Source organism: Scophthalmus maximus, chromosome 16, assembly GCF_022379125.1.
Source record: "Scophthalmus maximus strain ysfricsl-2021 chromosome 16, ASM2237912v1, whole genome shotgun sequence".
NCBI lineage: Eukaryota > Metazoa > Chordata > Actinopteri > Pleuronectiformes > Scophthalmidae > Scophthalmus > Scophthalmus maximus.
Window position 1 is genome coordinate 12,011,172 of NC_061530.1, and position 16,945 is coordinate 12,028,116.

Below are 16,945 nucleotides of genomic sequence, written 5' to 3' on the forward strand. Positions count from 1 at the left end.
CAAGACAAGACCCAACCAAGTTGCCCAGAGGGAGCAAGCAGAGCGGCACAGTCTCACTTTGCAGCCCCGGTGTCGTCTTACGTGCGTGACCGCCTCGTGAAGCCTGAAGTCAGGGACCGACGCGCCGCGATGGACCGGTGAGGCTGCCACCGCATGGAGGAGGGCTTTCCTGCTGCTTGTGCAGCATTTCCACTTCAACGGCTCTCAAATCAAGTCAGGGGATAGTGTCTTTGCCTAGGTTGCTTGTTTATATGTTTACGTGTATATGAATTCATGGTTACACACGACAGGATAGAGATGACCTGCAAAACAAACAAAAATAGGCCACAATATTATTTCTGGAGACTGCCTCAAATTCCAATCTCAATTCAAACTCAAGAGTATGGAATGCGTTTGTGATGTCTGTTGTCTAATCACAGGGCCAGAGAAGAGAACATATTTCTTGTGGTGTCCAGCAGTGTTTTTCCAATATCTTGTGCCATCAGTCCATATCGACCCGCAAACTGCAACAGTTCTTCAAGACTAAATGACAGCAACCTGTGTTTCATGTATCCCGACCATGAGCTGACCAGCCTGAGGGACGTGTTAATGTTATTGATTTATTTTAATCAAAAAAAAAATTCTATTTTTCATATTTAACAGACTGGTAGAACATTTCCAACATCGTGCTGCACACATTGAAAATATTTCTCAGCTTCCTGCTCATCCCCTACTTTAAAACAAGACTAGGCCAACTATTCATCATCATGTGATGATTAATGTGAATGGTCAAACAGTTTTCATGAAATTTGAAAATATGTTCTGGTTTCTTTGCTCCTCTATGACACTTAAAACACCAATATCTTTGGTGTGTGCTTTGTACAAAACAAAGCATCATCTTTGTGTTTGGGAATCACAAAGATGATGTATGGACCAAACTAATAATCAATTATTCAACAATATAAATAAATGGAAAAATAAATGAACTGAGGTATTAAAAGTAATTTTAAAATTCAGGACTCACTTAATAAAAAAGAAAAAAAGGCTGTGGTTTTTTTTTTGGTCCCAACAGATCTGCTACAGTGGAGCACTATAAGGCGGCCATGTTGCTGAGTGGTGCTGGTGATGCTCTTGGGTATAGGAACCAGCTGTGGGAGTACAATGAGTCTGGACCAGCCATTCACCAGGTCAGTGCAGGCCCAGCAGGGAAAAAGAAGTCATGCTAAAGGTGTATTTCACACAAAATGTCTCGTCCTTGCAGGAGCTGAAGGAGCTTGGTGGCCTGAAGAGCATCAAGGCAGAGCTCCCCGACTGGCCGGTGAGTGACGACACAGTTCTGCATCTGGCCACGGCTGAAGGACTGGCGACTGGTGAGATCAATAGCAAATTGAACCTATTGTTTTGCTCTCTCCATTTCCTGTATCTCCTCTCCTCATTTTGTTTCAAACGAGGAGTTGATTGGATTGTTTGTGTAGTCGGCATTGCTCTGATGAGGCCTCATCAGGACACACACCACAACATCCTCCTCAACTGAAGGTTAATTTCCAGTCTCGCCTTGATTTGCTGCCCCATTATGGCTCTGCACAAGCGGAGGGAGACGGGTAGAAATTCAACTTGACCTTTACTGTGATAAGGCAAACAACCAGCCCTGTTAACAGATGTTACTTCTTTAAAAATGTTAATATGGACAGGGTGCGCAGTTTGAACAAGTTAACTCTCCCCTGGCAGGAAAGATGGGGGAGGAGCTCCTGCACGAGGTGGCTGCTCGATATGTGAAGGGGATGAAAGACATGGACGGGAGGAAACCGGGGCCTTCAAGCATTCTGGGTGTGAGAAAGTCTTCATTTCTCTATCATTACATTCGTGGGCAGAGATGGCCGCTATCTGACTTTCGCCATCTTCCCTTTTTTAGGCGTTTCCCTGTTGAAGCCAGGGGAGGAAGAGGGCTTCAGAGTTCCCTATAACTCAGAGGGGACGGGTTGTGGAGCAGCCATGAGGTCCATGTGCATTGGCCTCAGGTACGACGCTTGTCCTGAGAGTAAATACATAATAACTCAGTCTATGAATACGAATATATAACTTTATTTGGGTGGAAATTAGTCTTTGCCCTTATGTATTTCAGTTTCAATGTTTTGTCTTATTACTGGAGCCCTCCATGGCTTTGAGTGTGTCTGTCAGGTCACAGATTTATTTTGACTTGGAACATATCGGCAGGGGTCAAGGCGCCTCTGTTGTGTTTTTTCACTTTCCCAAAGACGTACACTGACCACTGTGATTTACATTTGAATCCGTGTGTAAACACCCTTCCACCAAATGACACATACACAGTAACTACAGTGATCATAGTAAGGTAAAAATATAAAGGCTTACAGTTTGCTGGTTTCGGCAGATCTGGAATCATGTGGCAACACAGTATCTTAACCTTTCTCAGAATTGCCTCAATATACAAAGTCTCAGAACACTTTTGACAGTCCAAAATAACTGAGATTCCTGAACAGCCACATTTCTGAGACAAGTGTGGATACATTTCCCCACTCTGGTCAGCAGGACCGACAAGAAGTATCTGGGAAAGGAAGAAGAGAACTAGGAATGAAGGATTATTTTCCATTAGGGATTAATCATCTGGTTATTTTCTCAATACATTGTTATGGTCAGTAAAATATGAAAAAGTTTATCCCATTGGGTTATCCCGAACTCCCTCACTGACACGTGGAAAACGTGACATTGTAAATTTCAGATTTAAATTTACAATTGAGCCACGTGGCTTATCCAAAGTAATTTATAATAAACACATAATTTGATCACTTAGCAGAAAACAGCATATAAATAAGAGAGTTAAACATTAACCAGAACCAGCAGGAACATTATGTGAAATCCATTAAGGCATGAAAGGAAGTAATTACTGTGAATATAATTTTGCATCCCAAACATTTGTCAGCCCTGGGATGGACCTCATTAGGTTTATGGAGGGAACTTCAGCTAAATATCTTCCTTGATAAAAAAAATAATAAATCATTATAAATTATATAAATGTATTAAAATACTTAATCCTCACCAGGTATCCGAAGCCTGACCAGCTGTTGTCATTGGTGGCGGTTGCCGTGGAGACAGGAAGGATGACCCATCCTCACCCCACTGGATTTCTGGGAGCCGTCGCGGCAGCCCTCTTCACCTCTTACGCCGTGCAGCGCAGGCCAATCACCACTTGGGGTCTAAGCCTGGTCAACGAGGCCTGTCCAATAGCAAAGACCTTTGTTCGGGGCCGAGGCTTTGCCGTAGAGGAGGCGGAGAGAGACTGGGGCTACTTCTGTGACAAGTGGCAGTGGTATGAGCCTGTCATGTTGTATTCAAATCCAGGTTTCCCACATCAGCAAGTTCTATTAGCCTATTTCAATCTCAAGGTTAATAAATGGAGGCATGAAGTTTGTGCTAAAATGTCAGTGGTCAGTTTGAGCGCAGGAGTGTGACCTCATTTTTGTGTTGAGTTGCCGTAGGCAGTATGTTTTCCGGTCGTCTATCCGTCAAATGGTTGCACTGGGGGCACGTTACCTTGGAATGACTCATGTCTTTGACTAGTGGAGAACCACTCCGGAGGAAAGTGTGGATGTGAGGGAAAATCTCTTACCTCGATCTACAGGTACCTAGACTTGAGGGGCATCTCCAATGGGGTCGGCCCCGTGATCTGGCCCTCCTCCTACGACCCAGCTGGGAGAGACTCGGCCTATAAGACATTCAGCCTGTCGGGCTGGGCGGGACGCAGCGGCCACGATGCTCCAATGATAGCCCTCGACGCCCTGCTAGGCGCGGGTTCAGACTGGGAGGAGCTGATGAGCAGAGCAGGTTTCCATGGAGGTCAGAGATTCAATCAAAAAATGTCTCCGTGGTATATTTTGTATATCATGTCAGGAAAGAACATCTTAAATATATCTTCCAAGACACTATTTCACTTGTTACCCACATCACTTCTACTCAATATTCCTCATCTGATGGTCTGCACTCCGATTAATCTTCTCCAGTCATTATCTGCACAAATGAAGTGTAAAGGGACCTTGATTCATACAGTGGTTACTGAGCCAACAGCTATGACCGTCTCCTTTTCTTCCCATCCAGGTGACAGTGACAGCACAGCGGTGATTGCCTGCTGCTGCTGGGGTCTCCTCTATGGCAGACAGGGGGTCCCTGAAGGCAACTACTCCAACCTGGAGTACAGGGAGCGGCTGGAGCGAAGCGCCGAGCAGCTCTACGCCCTGTCACACTGAGGTCACCGCAGCCTGTCTCCCAACTGCTTGCCCTGAGGGGGGAAAATGGGCCACACTTTGACACATTGACGTAGGGAATAGCTGTCGTGCTCAGTAATGCATCGATCCAGTGATGTCACTGAGCCACAAAGTGTGGTGTCATACTTGCCTGAAGGGGAAGTTAGTGTCCCACTGACCTTAAGTCATTTCATTTCTGCCACAAAGGCCAGTGCGCCTCATGTCCCTGGCACCGAGGTTGGTGTATAAAGAGTGGTCCCCCTGGTGACTGTATTAAATGAACGTGCAGGCTTGTACCACTAAGCGGAACGAATCCAAGCTAATGAGAATGTGAAGAGAATACAAAAGTCCCCCAGGAGGTAATTACATTGTTCTGTCAGCTTGACATAATAGCAAATGCTTAGTGAGCTTCAAATTAAGTGTGCTTTTGTTATCGCCCAATGAAAAATATATTTCTATGTCTCATTATAGTTGTTAACTGGTACTTCATGCGGTGAAGAGCACGACTGTAACTGCAGCACTGCAGACATGCACAGTAATTGAGGAAATAAATTCAACAAACAAAGCTTTGTAGTTGAGTTGAAAACTTTATTTTTTGGTCATTGTTGTTTTAATATTTTTTTTGTCCAACTTGTCCATTTTTTTTAATTAATTATATATTCCTACAGGAGAGAAGAAGGGTAAGGGGGTGGGTTTACTACTAGGTCAAGTTTTTAAAAAAAGAAGAAAAAAGTGATTTGCTAAAAATCCCCTCTCCTCTTCAAATCCCTCCTTTCATGCTGTATTCTTGAGAATCCTGCGACAGTCTGCGTTTGGTGTTATGGTACTTACAAAACCCCACACGGCTAAAAACTCATCGCTAGAAGTGTTTGCTGTCATTTATCATCATGATTTTTACTTTCTGACTGGCCCACCCCGCGAGGCGCCGCCATGGTAGAAAGGGGAAGAAGTGGGATAGAAGAACAGGACGACAGCAGGGGTCAGCGCTGCTGCCGTCGTCGTCTGCCACCTCCATCTTAAGCATTATTAAAAAGGTCCTCCTTTTCCGGGGACACCGAGGTTTGTACTGATGAAGAACATTACAGCAGAAGAATAAGGTGCTGTGAGACTTTAGTCCTCTTCTCTCCTCCTCCGTGCGATCCTGTCAGTTTGTTTTGATTATGAGTCTTGTTCAGTCTGGGCCTCACATCCAGCAAGAAGTAGGGATGTTATAGGGAGCAGTTTGGGAAGGATGGCGGGAAGCGGCTGGGGAGTCTTTAGGGGTTTAGTTTCCAGGTTGATGGAAGGAAGCAGGGTGCGTTTGTACCTGCATTGCTGTGGAGGGAAAACACAAAAACTAACATTACACATCCTACACTCTTATGTTAGAAGAATTTTTATTTGACCAGTGGTTGTGTCGTACCTTGTGGATGTCCTATGTAGAAGTGCTGGTGTGCTCCTTGCTGAGGTCCGTGTTGGTGCTGAGGCACTGAGCCAGGGCCCTGCTGAGGGGGCGGCTGCAACATCACTAACTGGGGCTGACCATGGCTCCCCGAGTGGTGGGGACCTGACATGGCTCCTTGTACGTGGGCCTGGGAGTGAACAATTGAAAATAATAAAAAAATGAATTGCTAAGTTTGTTTAAATCAACAAATACCCTCATTTGCAGTGAAGGAGGACAGAACAGAACCGTACAGCATCAAAAACAAGCAGCACTGTGGATCCATACCTGTGTTAACTGTCCCAGGGGGTATGAGGGCGGGATGCCCTGGTGGCTGTGGATGCTGTAGCCCTGAATGGGGTAGGAGCCCTGTGGAGACGTGTGGCCTGGTGGCATGTTGGGCGGGGTGGGTGCTGACAGAGGACCTGAGTGGTACAAGGACTGTGGCTGTTGGGCCGACTGGGCATTCTAAAAGGAGAGATCACAATGACACGACATTAAGAGAGATCATAAAGAAATCAGAATTGCTGTGTCCTGGGAGCTTGATCGTCCGGAGGATGAGGAATACGAAGGTGAGTCGTTTGGAGGACCTGGAGGTCGAAACATTACGAAATAGTTTTCGTAATGTTTTTGCTCTTCTCTTGACCATTCTCTCCACACAGGAGTATCATAAAACTTAACTAGGTGTAGTAACAGTTACAGCACAAGCATCTAATTCCCAAAGATGGACAAGTAAAAACCATGTACATGTCCATATAAACCTTCCATTTATCTTTGCTGACATTGGCAGCAAGTCCGGGCTATCAACATGAAGACACAGCAGGGTTGTCTTCTTTTATTTATCTTTTACACGTTACACGTGTATTTAGTCTAGAGATGCAGACTATGGGAGATCCTGTCCCCAAAATGGGACTCGGACAATCTGATTGGGTATATACACGCAGTCCGGTAGGGGTAGCTCACCTGTCCAGGGCTGGGTGCAGTGTGTTGGGGAGGGGGCTGGTTGCCTGTTGGGGTACTGGAGGGCTGAGGCTGATGCACAGCGCCCGAGTGGTGGGAGAAAGACTGTGGAGCTACAGAGAAAAAAAAAAGTTAGTGCCAAGCGTAATGCTTTTGAAGACTTAAATGAAAACACAAGAATGGGACCTAAAATGTTACACCGCTGACTATTTTGATCCTTGCATATAGATAGTTTCTCTATCACTCTACTAACCATAGATGCCCTGTTGTGGTCCCTGAGGTCCGTCTCCCTGTGAAGGGAACTGGGGGCCTCCTGGGGGTCCCAGGGCTTGTGGATGAGGACCCCCACCTTGACTTATCATCCTGGCTCCACCCTGCAGCATGGAGTACATAGGCTGGAGAGGAGGAAAGAAGAGGGGAACAAATTAAGCAACTTCTAATCTTCTTTTATTCATTTGGGGGCAACATATACTGAACCAAAGTGGCTGAGTCGGTTAATGAGCGTTCAGAATTGATATCTAATTATATTTGTTTTAATGCTAATGCAAACACCCTTGAAAACCTTTAGTTGGAGGTGAGAGGTCATACCTGTCCAGTGTAGGGTGACATGGTCTGGATGACCTGCTGCTGGCCGTACTGCTGTGGGTTGTACTGAAGGTAGGACTGGGGGTAGGGGGACGCTACCAGCGGGGCCCCGGCTGCTGAGGCTGCAGCTTGCAGCATGGGGGGTGCTGAATTACCATGGTCAGAGCGCTGAGCCACCACTGAGCCTGGTGAAGGAAAAGAAAAAACTGATACATTAGTGTAGATTAAAATGCTGCATAATTAACATATTGGTTCACTTACAGGAAAAGGATGTTATAAAAAATATGTATTAGATAAAAGAGTTGCATTGAACCGCATTGCAGTGCCACAGGTTATAGAAACTTGGTGGTGAATGTAAAAGGTACTGGAACATTTATAAAAGCATAATTTAAGGTTTAAGTGAAAGGCTCTAGTCTCATTACTGAAGGCTCATTTTTTTTAGCCTCAACAGTAATTACAAAAAATCGAAACGACAGATTAAGACTTAATTTACCTTTGGTCCTGGGGTATTTTCCCTGGTTGACCGTTGACATGGTGTACTGGTATATTGGTGGTGGCTGAAAAACAGTAGATGATCGAGAGGTCAACATGAGGAAAAACTGTTGCTCCTACTGAATTTAAAGATGAAGGCTTCAGTGATTCTTTTTAGAAGCAAAATGTCTCGTACCTGCACGGAGTGGATCTGCGACACGTAAGAGAGGTAGGGGGTGGTGTAGAGGGGTCCCTGTCCACCCGGGTGCTGGAGGACCACTGGGCTTGGAGGAGTTGGCCGAGGCGGAGTGGGCGCAGTGTTGGGCTTCGTCTGGACAATTACACAACCAGAGGTAAATACATTTGCTTGTCCCTTTTTTCGATAATGCATTAAGTGAAATAATAAAATTGTGCCAACAGGTCTTTAAATATCTTTGAGCGTAGTGTTTACATGATGGGTATAAATTAACCTTTTAGAAACACTCTCCCACCCATGGGACTTTTCGTGCACTTCAGGTCTGTATCAGACTCTTTCCTCATAGAACCATGACAACTTTTTTTATTATTATTTTGGAAGCTCTTGGGGTAACACATTTTTTGTTGTTCAGTTGACAAAGAATTGGTTCAGACTATATTCTCTTTTTACACAAAAAACAAGTAAAGGCAACCCCCCCATATATATGTCTATCATGTTTATGCCTCTAACTCGTGTTCGTTTTCTCTTTTAATCATTCTGACCCTTTAGTTGTAAAAGTTAAACAGTAACATTTTAAAGGAGACTTGGTTTATGACTGAAATCAAAAGGATTGAAGAACAATAACGCAAAATGTTAGTGTCTGGTTACAGGTTAACTCCACTTTCAACTATTTTTCCTTATCTTCATACATCACTGGACTGTTCTATACATACTGCTCTACCTTCAGCCAAGCAAATCATTTTTTTCACATGTCAGGGATTTAACAGGAATAAATTGACTTACCATAGGCATCTGAGGTTTGATAGGGTTGAACTCTTTAGCGTTGGGGTTTAAGGTTGATTTCTTGACTTGGCTAGAAGATATTAAAGAGAAAACTTCTTTACAAATGACAATCACAATGACACAAGTAAGCAAATTCATATTTTACAATGTCAAATCTCTAATCCTTTTCGAAACTCACTCTGGTACACCCTCCGTTGTCTCAGACCTGACCTCCTCACTTCCCGGGGTCCTGGCCGGCTGAGGGGCGGCTGGCGACTGCCTGTCTGAGACGAGCGCTGTGTTGGCAGCTGTTGTGGGACCAGGTGTGGTTGTGGTGTCCTTGGTGGAGTCCTCGGCAGGAGCAGGCGAAGGCTGAGGTTGGGGCTGAGAGGGACCGGGAGCTGGAGGCTGAGGTTTGGGGTCTGAAGCAGGGTGTGCCTCTGAGGGCGAGGGTTTGGCGGTGCTGGGCTGGGAGACCTCACCGACTGCAGGAGGGGTGGCTGTTGCTGGAGAGCTAGGAGAGGTCGAGCTGCCTCCACTTGGCTGGAGCTGGAGGAAAGAGAGAAGTGTTTAAGAGCAGAGACGATGGGAAAGTGGTCAGGCAGGACGGAGGTCATGGCAAAAACCGTCAATTTGTGTGTTTGTTTGACAGCAGGATTATGCAAAAACTACAGATTTCCATGAAATTTGGTGGAAAAATAGGACATGGGCCAAGAAAGGGTTGGATATCACTTTCTTTAACAACAGTAATTACACCCTTGTATTTAACTCAACAGTACTATCATGCACAAAAACAGCTAAATGGATGGCATTTGTTATGTGTGTTGTTTAATCGCAAACCAGATAGAAAACCAAAATTTTTTCTTGTGGTGTCCTTTAGTTTTTTCAATATCTTGTGACATATCAATCCGCTTGGCAACAGTTCTACAAAACTAGATTACACTTTGGATTTTTTTAAATTTTGTCTGGTTCTGGCAGCTCCGCGGCAGCAAAACGTGGTATTAGCAGGTTTAGGTATTAGCGACACAAAAATTGCAGTTGCCCATTTCATCACTAAGATGAAAACGAGTCAGTCCCCATGATGCTTGTCAGCAATAGACCGCAACAGCTACTTGTGTTTTATTAATCCTGACCCTGAGCTGAGAGGCATACAGCAGAAAGGGACAAACCCTGAAGGAACCCTAATGATAAAAAAAAGATTTTTGAATCTAAGAAAAAATAAACTACTGTTTTTTTTAGCATTTCTAAGTTACTACTTAATATTTAACAACCGTCTGACAAGTGGGGTCAAATTGCTGAAAGCTTCCCACCCCTGACATAACTGATCTTTAAAGGTTCCGAGTAAAGAATGAGTCGGCCAACTAGCATTCATCTCAATGTGATGAATACTGGTAATGGTCACAATGAAATGAATAATGCGTAAGGGATTTTTCAGACAGCAGCACTGTCTCAGGATATGGCCCTTGATTGGTCACAGATTTTCTAATTTCACACTTCACCGCAGGGCCACCGAACTCTTACCCTGAATTCCTTGCCAAATTTCCGCAGCGCCTCAATCTGCGACCTTTGCTGCACCGAGGGAACTGGAGAGGAGAAGAAACAGAGGTTTATGGAAAAGAGAAATTTAGTAAACTGTTAATTCTGTGCATAATCTCAATGCAATTGGACAAAGTTTTTTTTCACTTATTTACAATATTTAGCTGGTATCAAGTTGAACACTTGCAAACACACCTTTACTACCCTTGCCTTCCTCTGTGCTGCTGGGACTCTCCGCTGAACGTTCTTTTGCAGCTGCACCAAGAATCTCATTCACTGCAATGACGAGAAAAACAAGTTAATTACGTCGCGTTGCTTCATTAGCTTCCACCTTCAGTAGCTGCCACTTACTGCTGCGGGAGGATTGCTTCATTAAAAACTCATGTCATTACAGCACACAAGTGGTTTTTACTTTGATTTTAAACTGTTTACTTTAAAACAAGAACAGAAGGCAAGAGGTGAGACCGTACCATCTACAGGGAAGAGGGGGGCGGGGCCAGACGTCTTCTGGGGAGGTAGGGAGACAGAAGATGTGTCTAAATAAGGCGTGTCCTGGGAAGAGCCCGATTTAGGAGAGCGAGCGGCTGCAAGGACACAAGTAAGAAAAAGACAAAGGCAAAAAGTTTTAGGCAAAACCAATCAATATTATAGGAGAAGATTCTATAACAGCAAGTGAGTGGATTTGACTGCAGTTTATACCTGTGGACTGAGTGTGTGAGTTTGGATTACGGGCTGTCCTGCTCGACTGTGGAGGTCTTTGGGCTTTGGGGGAAGTTCTAGTAGAGACTGAAAAACACAAGAAAATAAACTTTTGAACTCTTACAAATCATACCACCTAAGCAGCATGCACAGGTCTGACACCATTTACCACACACTTACCCCCATTAACAGGCCTGCCAGCATCAGAAAGCGAGTGTGGGAGTGAGTGGGAGTGAGGGACTGTGTGTCCGTGTGGGGCAGGGGGGCTGCCAGGGGAAGGGGCAGTGGAAGCAGAAGCTGGCGTGGATGCTGGTCCACCAGGAGAGGCGGGCGTGTACGGGCTCGCAGGGGCAGAGCTCGGCCCTGGGCTGGGGCTTCCCTGGGGGTGGTGGGGGACGAAGGCGCCGCCTCGAGGGCTGTTCCTTTCTGAGGGCGAGACGCCAGGTTGTGGCCCTGCAGCAGAGGGCAGTGGGGGTCTGGGGGAAGAGGAGGATGGAGGGGTGGAGCGGTAACCTCCGCTAAGACGGTTATGGGGTGGAGGCCCACCAGGACCTCTCTCGGCTCGCTCTCGCTCCCGGTTCATCTCTCTCTGACGCTGAGGTAATGGAATGTATTTGCCCTCCCTGGAAGAGAAAGACACATTAAGAAATATTATACAAGCAGAACTGACTTGTGCATAGAAACACGATGAAAGAAGTTTATTCTCGACCTTGGAAACAGCATTTGACAACTTCACCTCAAAGTCCACTTAGTAGCTGTTCTGATAAAGAGCTTTTGATCATATCACACAAATTTCCTCAGCAGACAAGAGTTTGACTACTTGAACTGACTGTGTGATAAGATTGAAAACGGGACCTTAAACTAAATCACTTTATCAAATGCTGTTTCCAGAGTGAAGAATGAACTGTTAAGTCAACACAATCAAAATCCCCAGGAAGGTTACTTCATGAAGAGAGACTGTTAATGTCAAATGATTGAAATGGATTAATTGATGGAGTGGATGCTGATTTAGGAAGACAGAAACCGTGGATATCTTAAGCAGAAGTATTTATTATAAGAGCTCAATACTGAGGAGACTTCCGGTTCGCTACACAGATCAACAGGCTCACAGTGTTTGGCGTCCCAAGATAGCCTGCCTGCTTCCGGTCTCTGAAGTGTATTTAGTTAAGGGTAATTTCGTCATCTCCCCGCGACCATAGACAAAGATTGTTTTGGCTTGCCACAGACAAGATGACCTGGCATGGTGCCTGAGAAGATTCATCTTAAGAGTTTCTCAGGGAGGATTGACAAAAATTCCACGACAATGATGACTTAATTTTGGATCCAAGAAATACAAAAACGATTTTTTTGATATTTTACTTATAGCCTTTCACATATCGAAGGTACTTAATTTTTTCTTTTTCTTAATTGTGAAGAAGAAGAAAAAAAATGTTCAGTTGTTGTTGGGGGTGAGTTGTTGTTGACTTCATGTTTATTTGATTTTCAGCTTTCACAAAGGTTGTGAAAGCGGTGATGTTTGCAAACCAGCACTCGCAGCTCAGAATCTGAACCACTCTCTAAAAAAAGTCACATTATTAAAACCAGTTAATGTTTTCGGCAACATTACTCTGTAACAATAACAAACACCAAGTCTGTTCACGTACAGAGGAGGGTGGGAAAAATGTAGTTTGCATAATTGGTTGGTGGGGCCAGAAAAAATTTGCCAACTGTTGATTATATCTTAAGTAAGATGAACACTACTATCTGCCTGCCAAACACCCAACACCTCCCTCCCCCCTCACCTGTTGCTGGCTCCAGGGCTGTCCCGTCCCCTTTCGCGGTCTCTGTCACGGGGACTTTCACGGCCCCTTTCCCGATCACCGCCGTCCCGCACCACAGCGCTGTACTTGTCTTCCTCGCTTTTGCCCTCATCATTTTCCAGGTTGACACGATGGCGATACTGGGGGCTTGATTCAATCTCACTGGCCAAGCGAGCTGCGCGTGCCTCCCTCTGCCGAAACATGTCGGAGTTGCCTCTTTCTAGTGGAACGCTGGCCGGTGGGAGAGAAAAGTGGTATTAAATATAAAGGGACAGAAATCTTTCAGCAAAAAAACCCACCAATGTTGTTACCTCAAAGCAATATGAATGATTGGATAGCTGAGTGAAGGTTGTAACCTCTCACATTAATAGATTTGATTACCACAAAAGAAGAATAACATTATGGAAACTCACGTATACATGGAGAGGCTGGAATCATATGTTGATGTGACTCCATATTTTACTTCATTGTAACGGAACATCTCGTTGGCATCCCAGCCATTGGACTGAGGAGAAAAACCGGGGGAAATTAAGTGATCTAAAATAATGTTTTCCAGTGGAACTGTTAAATAAAAAATAGGTATTATTAACAGTCGACTTGTAAAAGATTTAAGAGTAAGACTTAGGGTCTGTATGTTTTGCATGTATATTATTAAGGTGTATAGTATTATACCATCTCTTGTTGCCTGTCTAACGTGTGTGGCAATCACAGAAATACACAGGGGAAAAGACCTATTGATGGTCTTTTGATATCATATGTACGTCTGTCGTAATTAATTAATATCTAAAGAAACAAATATTCAGTTATTGATAAGTATTATCCAAGGAAAACTAAGTAGATAGAGCTGGCAGTGACAGTGAGGCAGTGAGGAGACGTCTGTGCAGGCCACAGAACTTCGGCTAACTAGCCACCATGCACTCGCAGCGCATGCGGTGCATCCACAATATAAAGGGCATTTATATCATTAGATGGTTAGCTGGTGTTTGTGCGTAAGAGACAAATCAAACTCACTGCATCGTTCTCCAGATCGTAACTCTCTCCATTGCTGTCTCCTCCCTCCCATCTCTGCAAGACCTTCTCCTTGTGTTCTCCATTGACGCGGGTGGAGGTGATGGCTGTGTCTGTGAAGGTGTCTAAAAATGGAGGGTTAGGGTTAGTCTTGGAAAGATTTCCAGCAGCCAGCATTAACATTTGCTCATTTTTCAAAAGAAAATTGCAGTTTTTTTCCTTTTTTTCTCCTCAAGATGTGAATTCAGGTCAGTGTACACTGACAAATGATCGCAGGAGATACTTAACTCATTATTCAAACTTTATAATTGTCCTACAAAAATGTACAAAAACACATTTACTAAAAATGTACTATAATTCAAGGTTGTGTTTAATGTAAACGAAATGTAATGCTTACTTTTCTTCTCTCCTTTTTTTTTTTTTTAGAGGGAACGATATTTATCTGGTACGAATGCATCCCAGGCCTGTGTCTGTTGAATTGCACCTTTATCACAACCTCAAGCATGAGCGTGTTTGTACCTCTGGTGGCAAAGTTGAGGTCAACATCTCTGCAGATCATGGTCACCAGGTCCGAGGGGCTGAAAATCATAGTGTCTGTGATTTCCTCCCTTCGCGGCAGAGCTGACGTCGGTCCCGCCTCCTCGCCGCATTTGTGTACAGCATCAACAGCCAACTCACACTACGGAGCGAACATTAAGAGGGTGGAGGAAATCAAGAGCAGGAATTGGATAGTGAAAGAAAATGTCACACTGACAGGAGTTTACAATTATACTGACAGAATCGAGTGTGAGTCTCTTACCCGAGAACTTAGTGTCTTGAATATGCCTTCAAATACACTGCCATTCTTCACTTTTATGTCACAGGTGGAACCCTGAAAGAGACAAATTAAAAATATATATATATTAAAACCCTTGACGTGGAACGTGAATCTAAAATGAACTTCTGTTTAAATTGGAAAAAAACAACAACATGTATACAATACTGTACAGTACATACTTTATAATGATAAATGATTTTTTGGATGTAAAGCCTGTCTTCTCAAACAAAATGTATGATTTTTTTTCCTACTGCAAAATGAACAGTGACTTTAACCAGCATCATTCATCCTTATTGCTGTAACCCTTTACAGCCTTGGACAAATGCAGTAGATCATAAAAGAAAAGGAAGCTTTACAGTAGGCAGGTGACATCTTATTTTTATCCATAAGTGTCATAGTGGATGACGCAAGATGCTATGTTTTTCTAGAATCATCATCACTGTCTGGGAAGGACGTTGACAAAAAGCAGAGTAACTCACCACAACAGCTGTGAGGAAATGAAGCATTCTGGCATTGTTGTAGACACCCTCGAAAACCTGCAGGTGGAAAAAGCACAAAGCATCCATCAAGACAAAGTTCCACAAAGACGTAGCATAAAAGATGTCACGTATTTATATATTTAAACCAACAGGCTTTGATGCAAAAAACAAACAAACATTGTGGCAGTGTTTATCACTAAATTAGGTTACTCTAAGGTAAAGAAATTCTGATGCCTGAAGAGACCCACTTTTGATGCACTCCCCTGACGGGAAGTTTTGCCCACACTAGACAAATTCCTATTCCTAACTTCACAGGTACAACATTTCTGGTGGATTGCCCTTCAGTTTCTAACACTGCACACAATGTGCTGTGTGTCTGCTGCCAAACTTTTCCTGTAAGCATACTCACCGGAGATGACTGGAATGATGGCTTTGCAGAGGTTCGATTCCTGTGAGAAACGACACGGTTAAAAACATGTTTGTCTGCTTAGAAGAGAAAGGGGTAAAACTTGTTTTCAAAGCTTGTCAAGGCAGTGTCACATTCCACATATAAACATATGGCTATAGTTGAGAGAAGAAAAACTGACAGGCTCTGATAAGATCCAAACTCAGTGTTTGATGGAAGTTTTTCTACTTTTCATAATGGCCCATCTAGTCTCTACTATTTACATGTTTCTGTCATATTTTAGTGCTAAGCTTCGATCGCTGACGTCATCATCTTGGATGAAAACGGAATCAAGGTTTGAAGCAATAGATTCATCTTCATATATTCAATAAACGGATGAAAGTCAAATACACCCTCCACAAATAACACATGGGCTGGTATCACTGCTAGCCACATGCACGGGTACAAAACAAAGAGACAAAGCTGACGAGAGACTTTGTGCAGGCCATAAAATATCTTCAATGTAAACAATACGTTTCTATAGGGCGTGCTGTTATAATTTTCACTTTTTTTTCCTCAATCGCCATCGTCCCTTCTCTGACACTGACAGGCCAGATAAACTTTGTATCGCTTGAGTGCTGATTTGCTGCCCAACGCTTTCACCAAACTTGGGCCCACCTCACATATGCCCCCTCGGTCCAATGTGAACCTCTGATTGCCTAACACCCGCTGTCAATCGAAAATGGAGCTATCTCATTGGACTGGAGAGAAGCTCAGTGACAAGGACACGCCCACTGAGCACACAGCGCTTTAACCGGTAGGCCCCAGGAGTCACAGGACAAGCCCCGGACTGTCCTAGAAGGCGTCCCCCAGCTCGCTTACCTCCCGGCCGGTGCCCTGTTGCCGCTGTTGGTGCCGCTGACTGGGGAAGACATACCGGCGGGGCCCGAGGTTCCGTTAGATGCTTTCCTCCCGCCTGAGCCGGGTTGCTGCTGTTGTTTCAGCATTGCAAAGCACAACGCTCAGACAGTATCGCGTGGAAGCTAACTTATAAACACTGATCCCGCCCGATGTAAAGTCGATATAGGAGCCGACTATCTTAAACGGTATCACCTGTCCTGAGGAGCGCAGAGCCGGTGTAACAGCAACAAGACCGGCTAATGTAGCTAATCTTGCCGAGTGATTATCAGTCGCTTGGGGCCTAAATTGTAAAAGCAATACGGCCCTCAATTTAAGTCAAATGCGACATATAACTTAACAGAATTATCGCCGACTATCTACTTGGCAGCCGCAGAGGTTATGTCAAAGCGAGCGGCTGATAAAACGACACGAGTTTTCGTATAATTATGTAGCAGCGGGTTGCTAACTTAGCATTAGCTTTGATCCTCAAGCTCACTTCGGGCGCTTTCCCTCCAGGATTTACTTTCTTCCCTCCGCAGCGTCGCCTTAACTCCGGCCCCGCTGACCCTTCCGTTAAAAGTTAACGTCTTAGCGTGGCTGTCAGTTGCCTTGGAAAGTCCGATTTTCTCAGGTTTCTTGCTGAAAACCTGCAGCGGTCGGTCAACACCACCTCTCGGTAGTTTCACTTGACTC

At 44.4% G+C, this 16,945-nt stretch overlaps 2 protein-coding genes across 3 annotated transcripts; one reads left to right on the forward strand and one right to left on the reverse strand.

Moving 5' to 3' along the window:
* The first annotated feature begins 4 nt into the window (after positions 1-4).
* adprh (ADP-ribosylarginine hydrolase) lies at positions 5-4,800 on the forward strand. Its single transcript, XM_035613078.2, has 8 exons — positions 5-137; positions 1,052-1,166; positions 1,241-1,349; positions 1,708-1,806; positions 1,892-1,997; positions 3,038-3,304; positions 3,617-3,831; positions 4,090-4,800. Exons 1-8 carry the CDS (start codon positions 130-132, stop codon positions 4,236-4,238), a joined length of 1,068 nt encoding a protein of 355 aa, XP_035468971.2. The 5' UTR covers positions 5-129; the 3' UTR covers positions 4,239-4,800.
* A 2-nt stretch (positions 4,801-4,802) lies between these two features.
* LOC118287649 (ataxin-2-like protein) lies at positions 4,803-16,943 on the reverse strand. Of its 2 annotated transcripts, none has more exons than XM_035613051.2 (23): positions 16,235-16,943; positions 15,377-15,416; positions 14,968-15,024; positions 14,471-14,542; positions 14,191-14,350; positions 13,675-13,796; positions 13,077-13,168; positions 12,646-12,894; positions 11,045-11,487; positions 10,865-10,951; positions 10,636-10,749; positions 10,361-10,441; positions 10,151-10,212; positions 8,829-9,178; positions 8,651-8,720; positions 7,868-8,002; positions 7,694-7,757; positions 7,204-7,406; positions 6,869-7,010; positions 6,619-6,728; positions 5,944-6,123; positions 5,638-5,806; positions 4,803-5,549 (listed from the first exon to the last, which is right to left on the reverse strand). In XM_035613051.2, the coding sequence occupies exons 1-23, from the start codon at positions 16,357-16,359 to the stop codon at positions 5,500-5,502; spliced, it is 3,177 nt and encodes a 1,058-aa protein (XP_035468944.1). In that variant the 5' UTR covers positions 16,360-16,943; the 3' UTR covers positions 4,803-5,499. The 2 variants fall into 2 exon arrangements, with proteins under 2 accessions (XP_035468944.1, XP_035468945.1); XM_035613052.2 differs by having other exon boundaries at positions 7,204-7,385; positions 16,235-16,942.
* Between the last annotated feature and the right edge of the window lie 2 nt (positions 16,944-16,945).

Excerpts from the sequence above, each read along its gene's own strand:
- adprh (XM_035613078.2), top strand. Across the intron at positions 1,167-1,240 it reads CTGGACCAGCCATTCACCAG|GAGCTGAAGGAGCTTGGTGG; the intron begins GTCAGTGCAGGC and ends TCGTCCTTGCAG. Across the intron at positions 3,832-4,089 it reads CAGAGCAGGTTTCCATGGAG|GTGACAGTGACAGCACAGCG; the intron begins GTCAGAGATTCA and ends CTTCCCATCCAG.
- LOC118287649 (XM_035613051.2), bottom strand. The coding sequence starts at position 16,359 with ATGCTGAAACAACAGCAGCAACCCGGCTCAGGCGGGAGGAAAGCATCT. Across the intron at positions 7,758-7,867 it reads CGCAGATCCACTCCGTGCAG|CCACCACCAATATACCAGTA; the intron begins GTACGAGACATT and ends ACTGTTTTTCAG. Across the intron at positions 7,011-7,203 it reads TGTCACCCTACACTGGACAG|CCTATGTACTCCATGCTGCA; the intron begins GTATGACCTCTC and ends CCTCCTCTCCAG.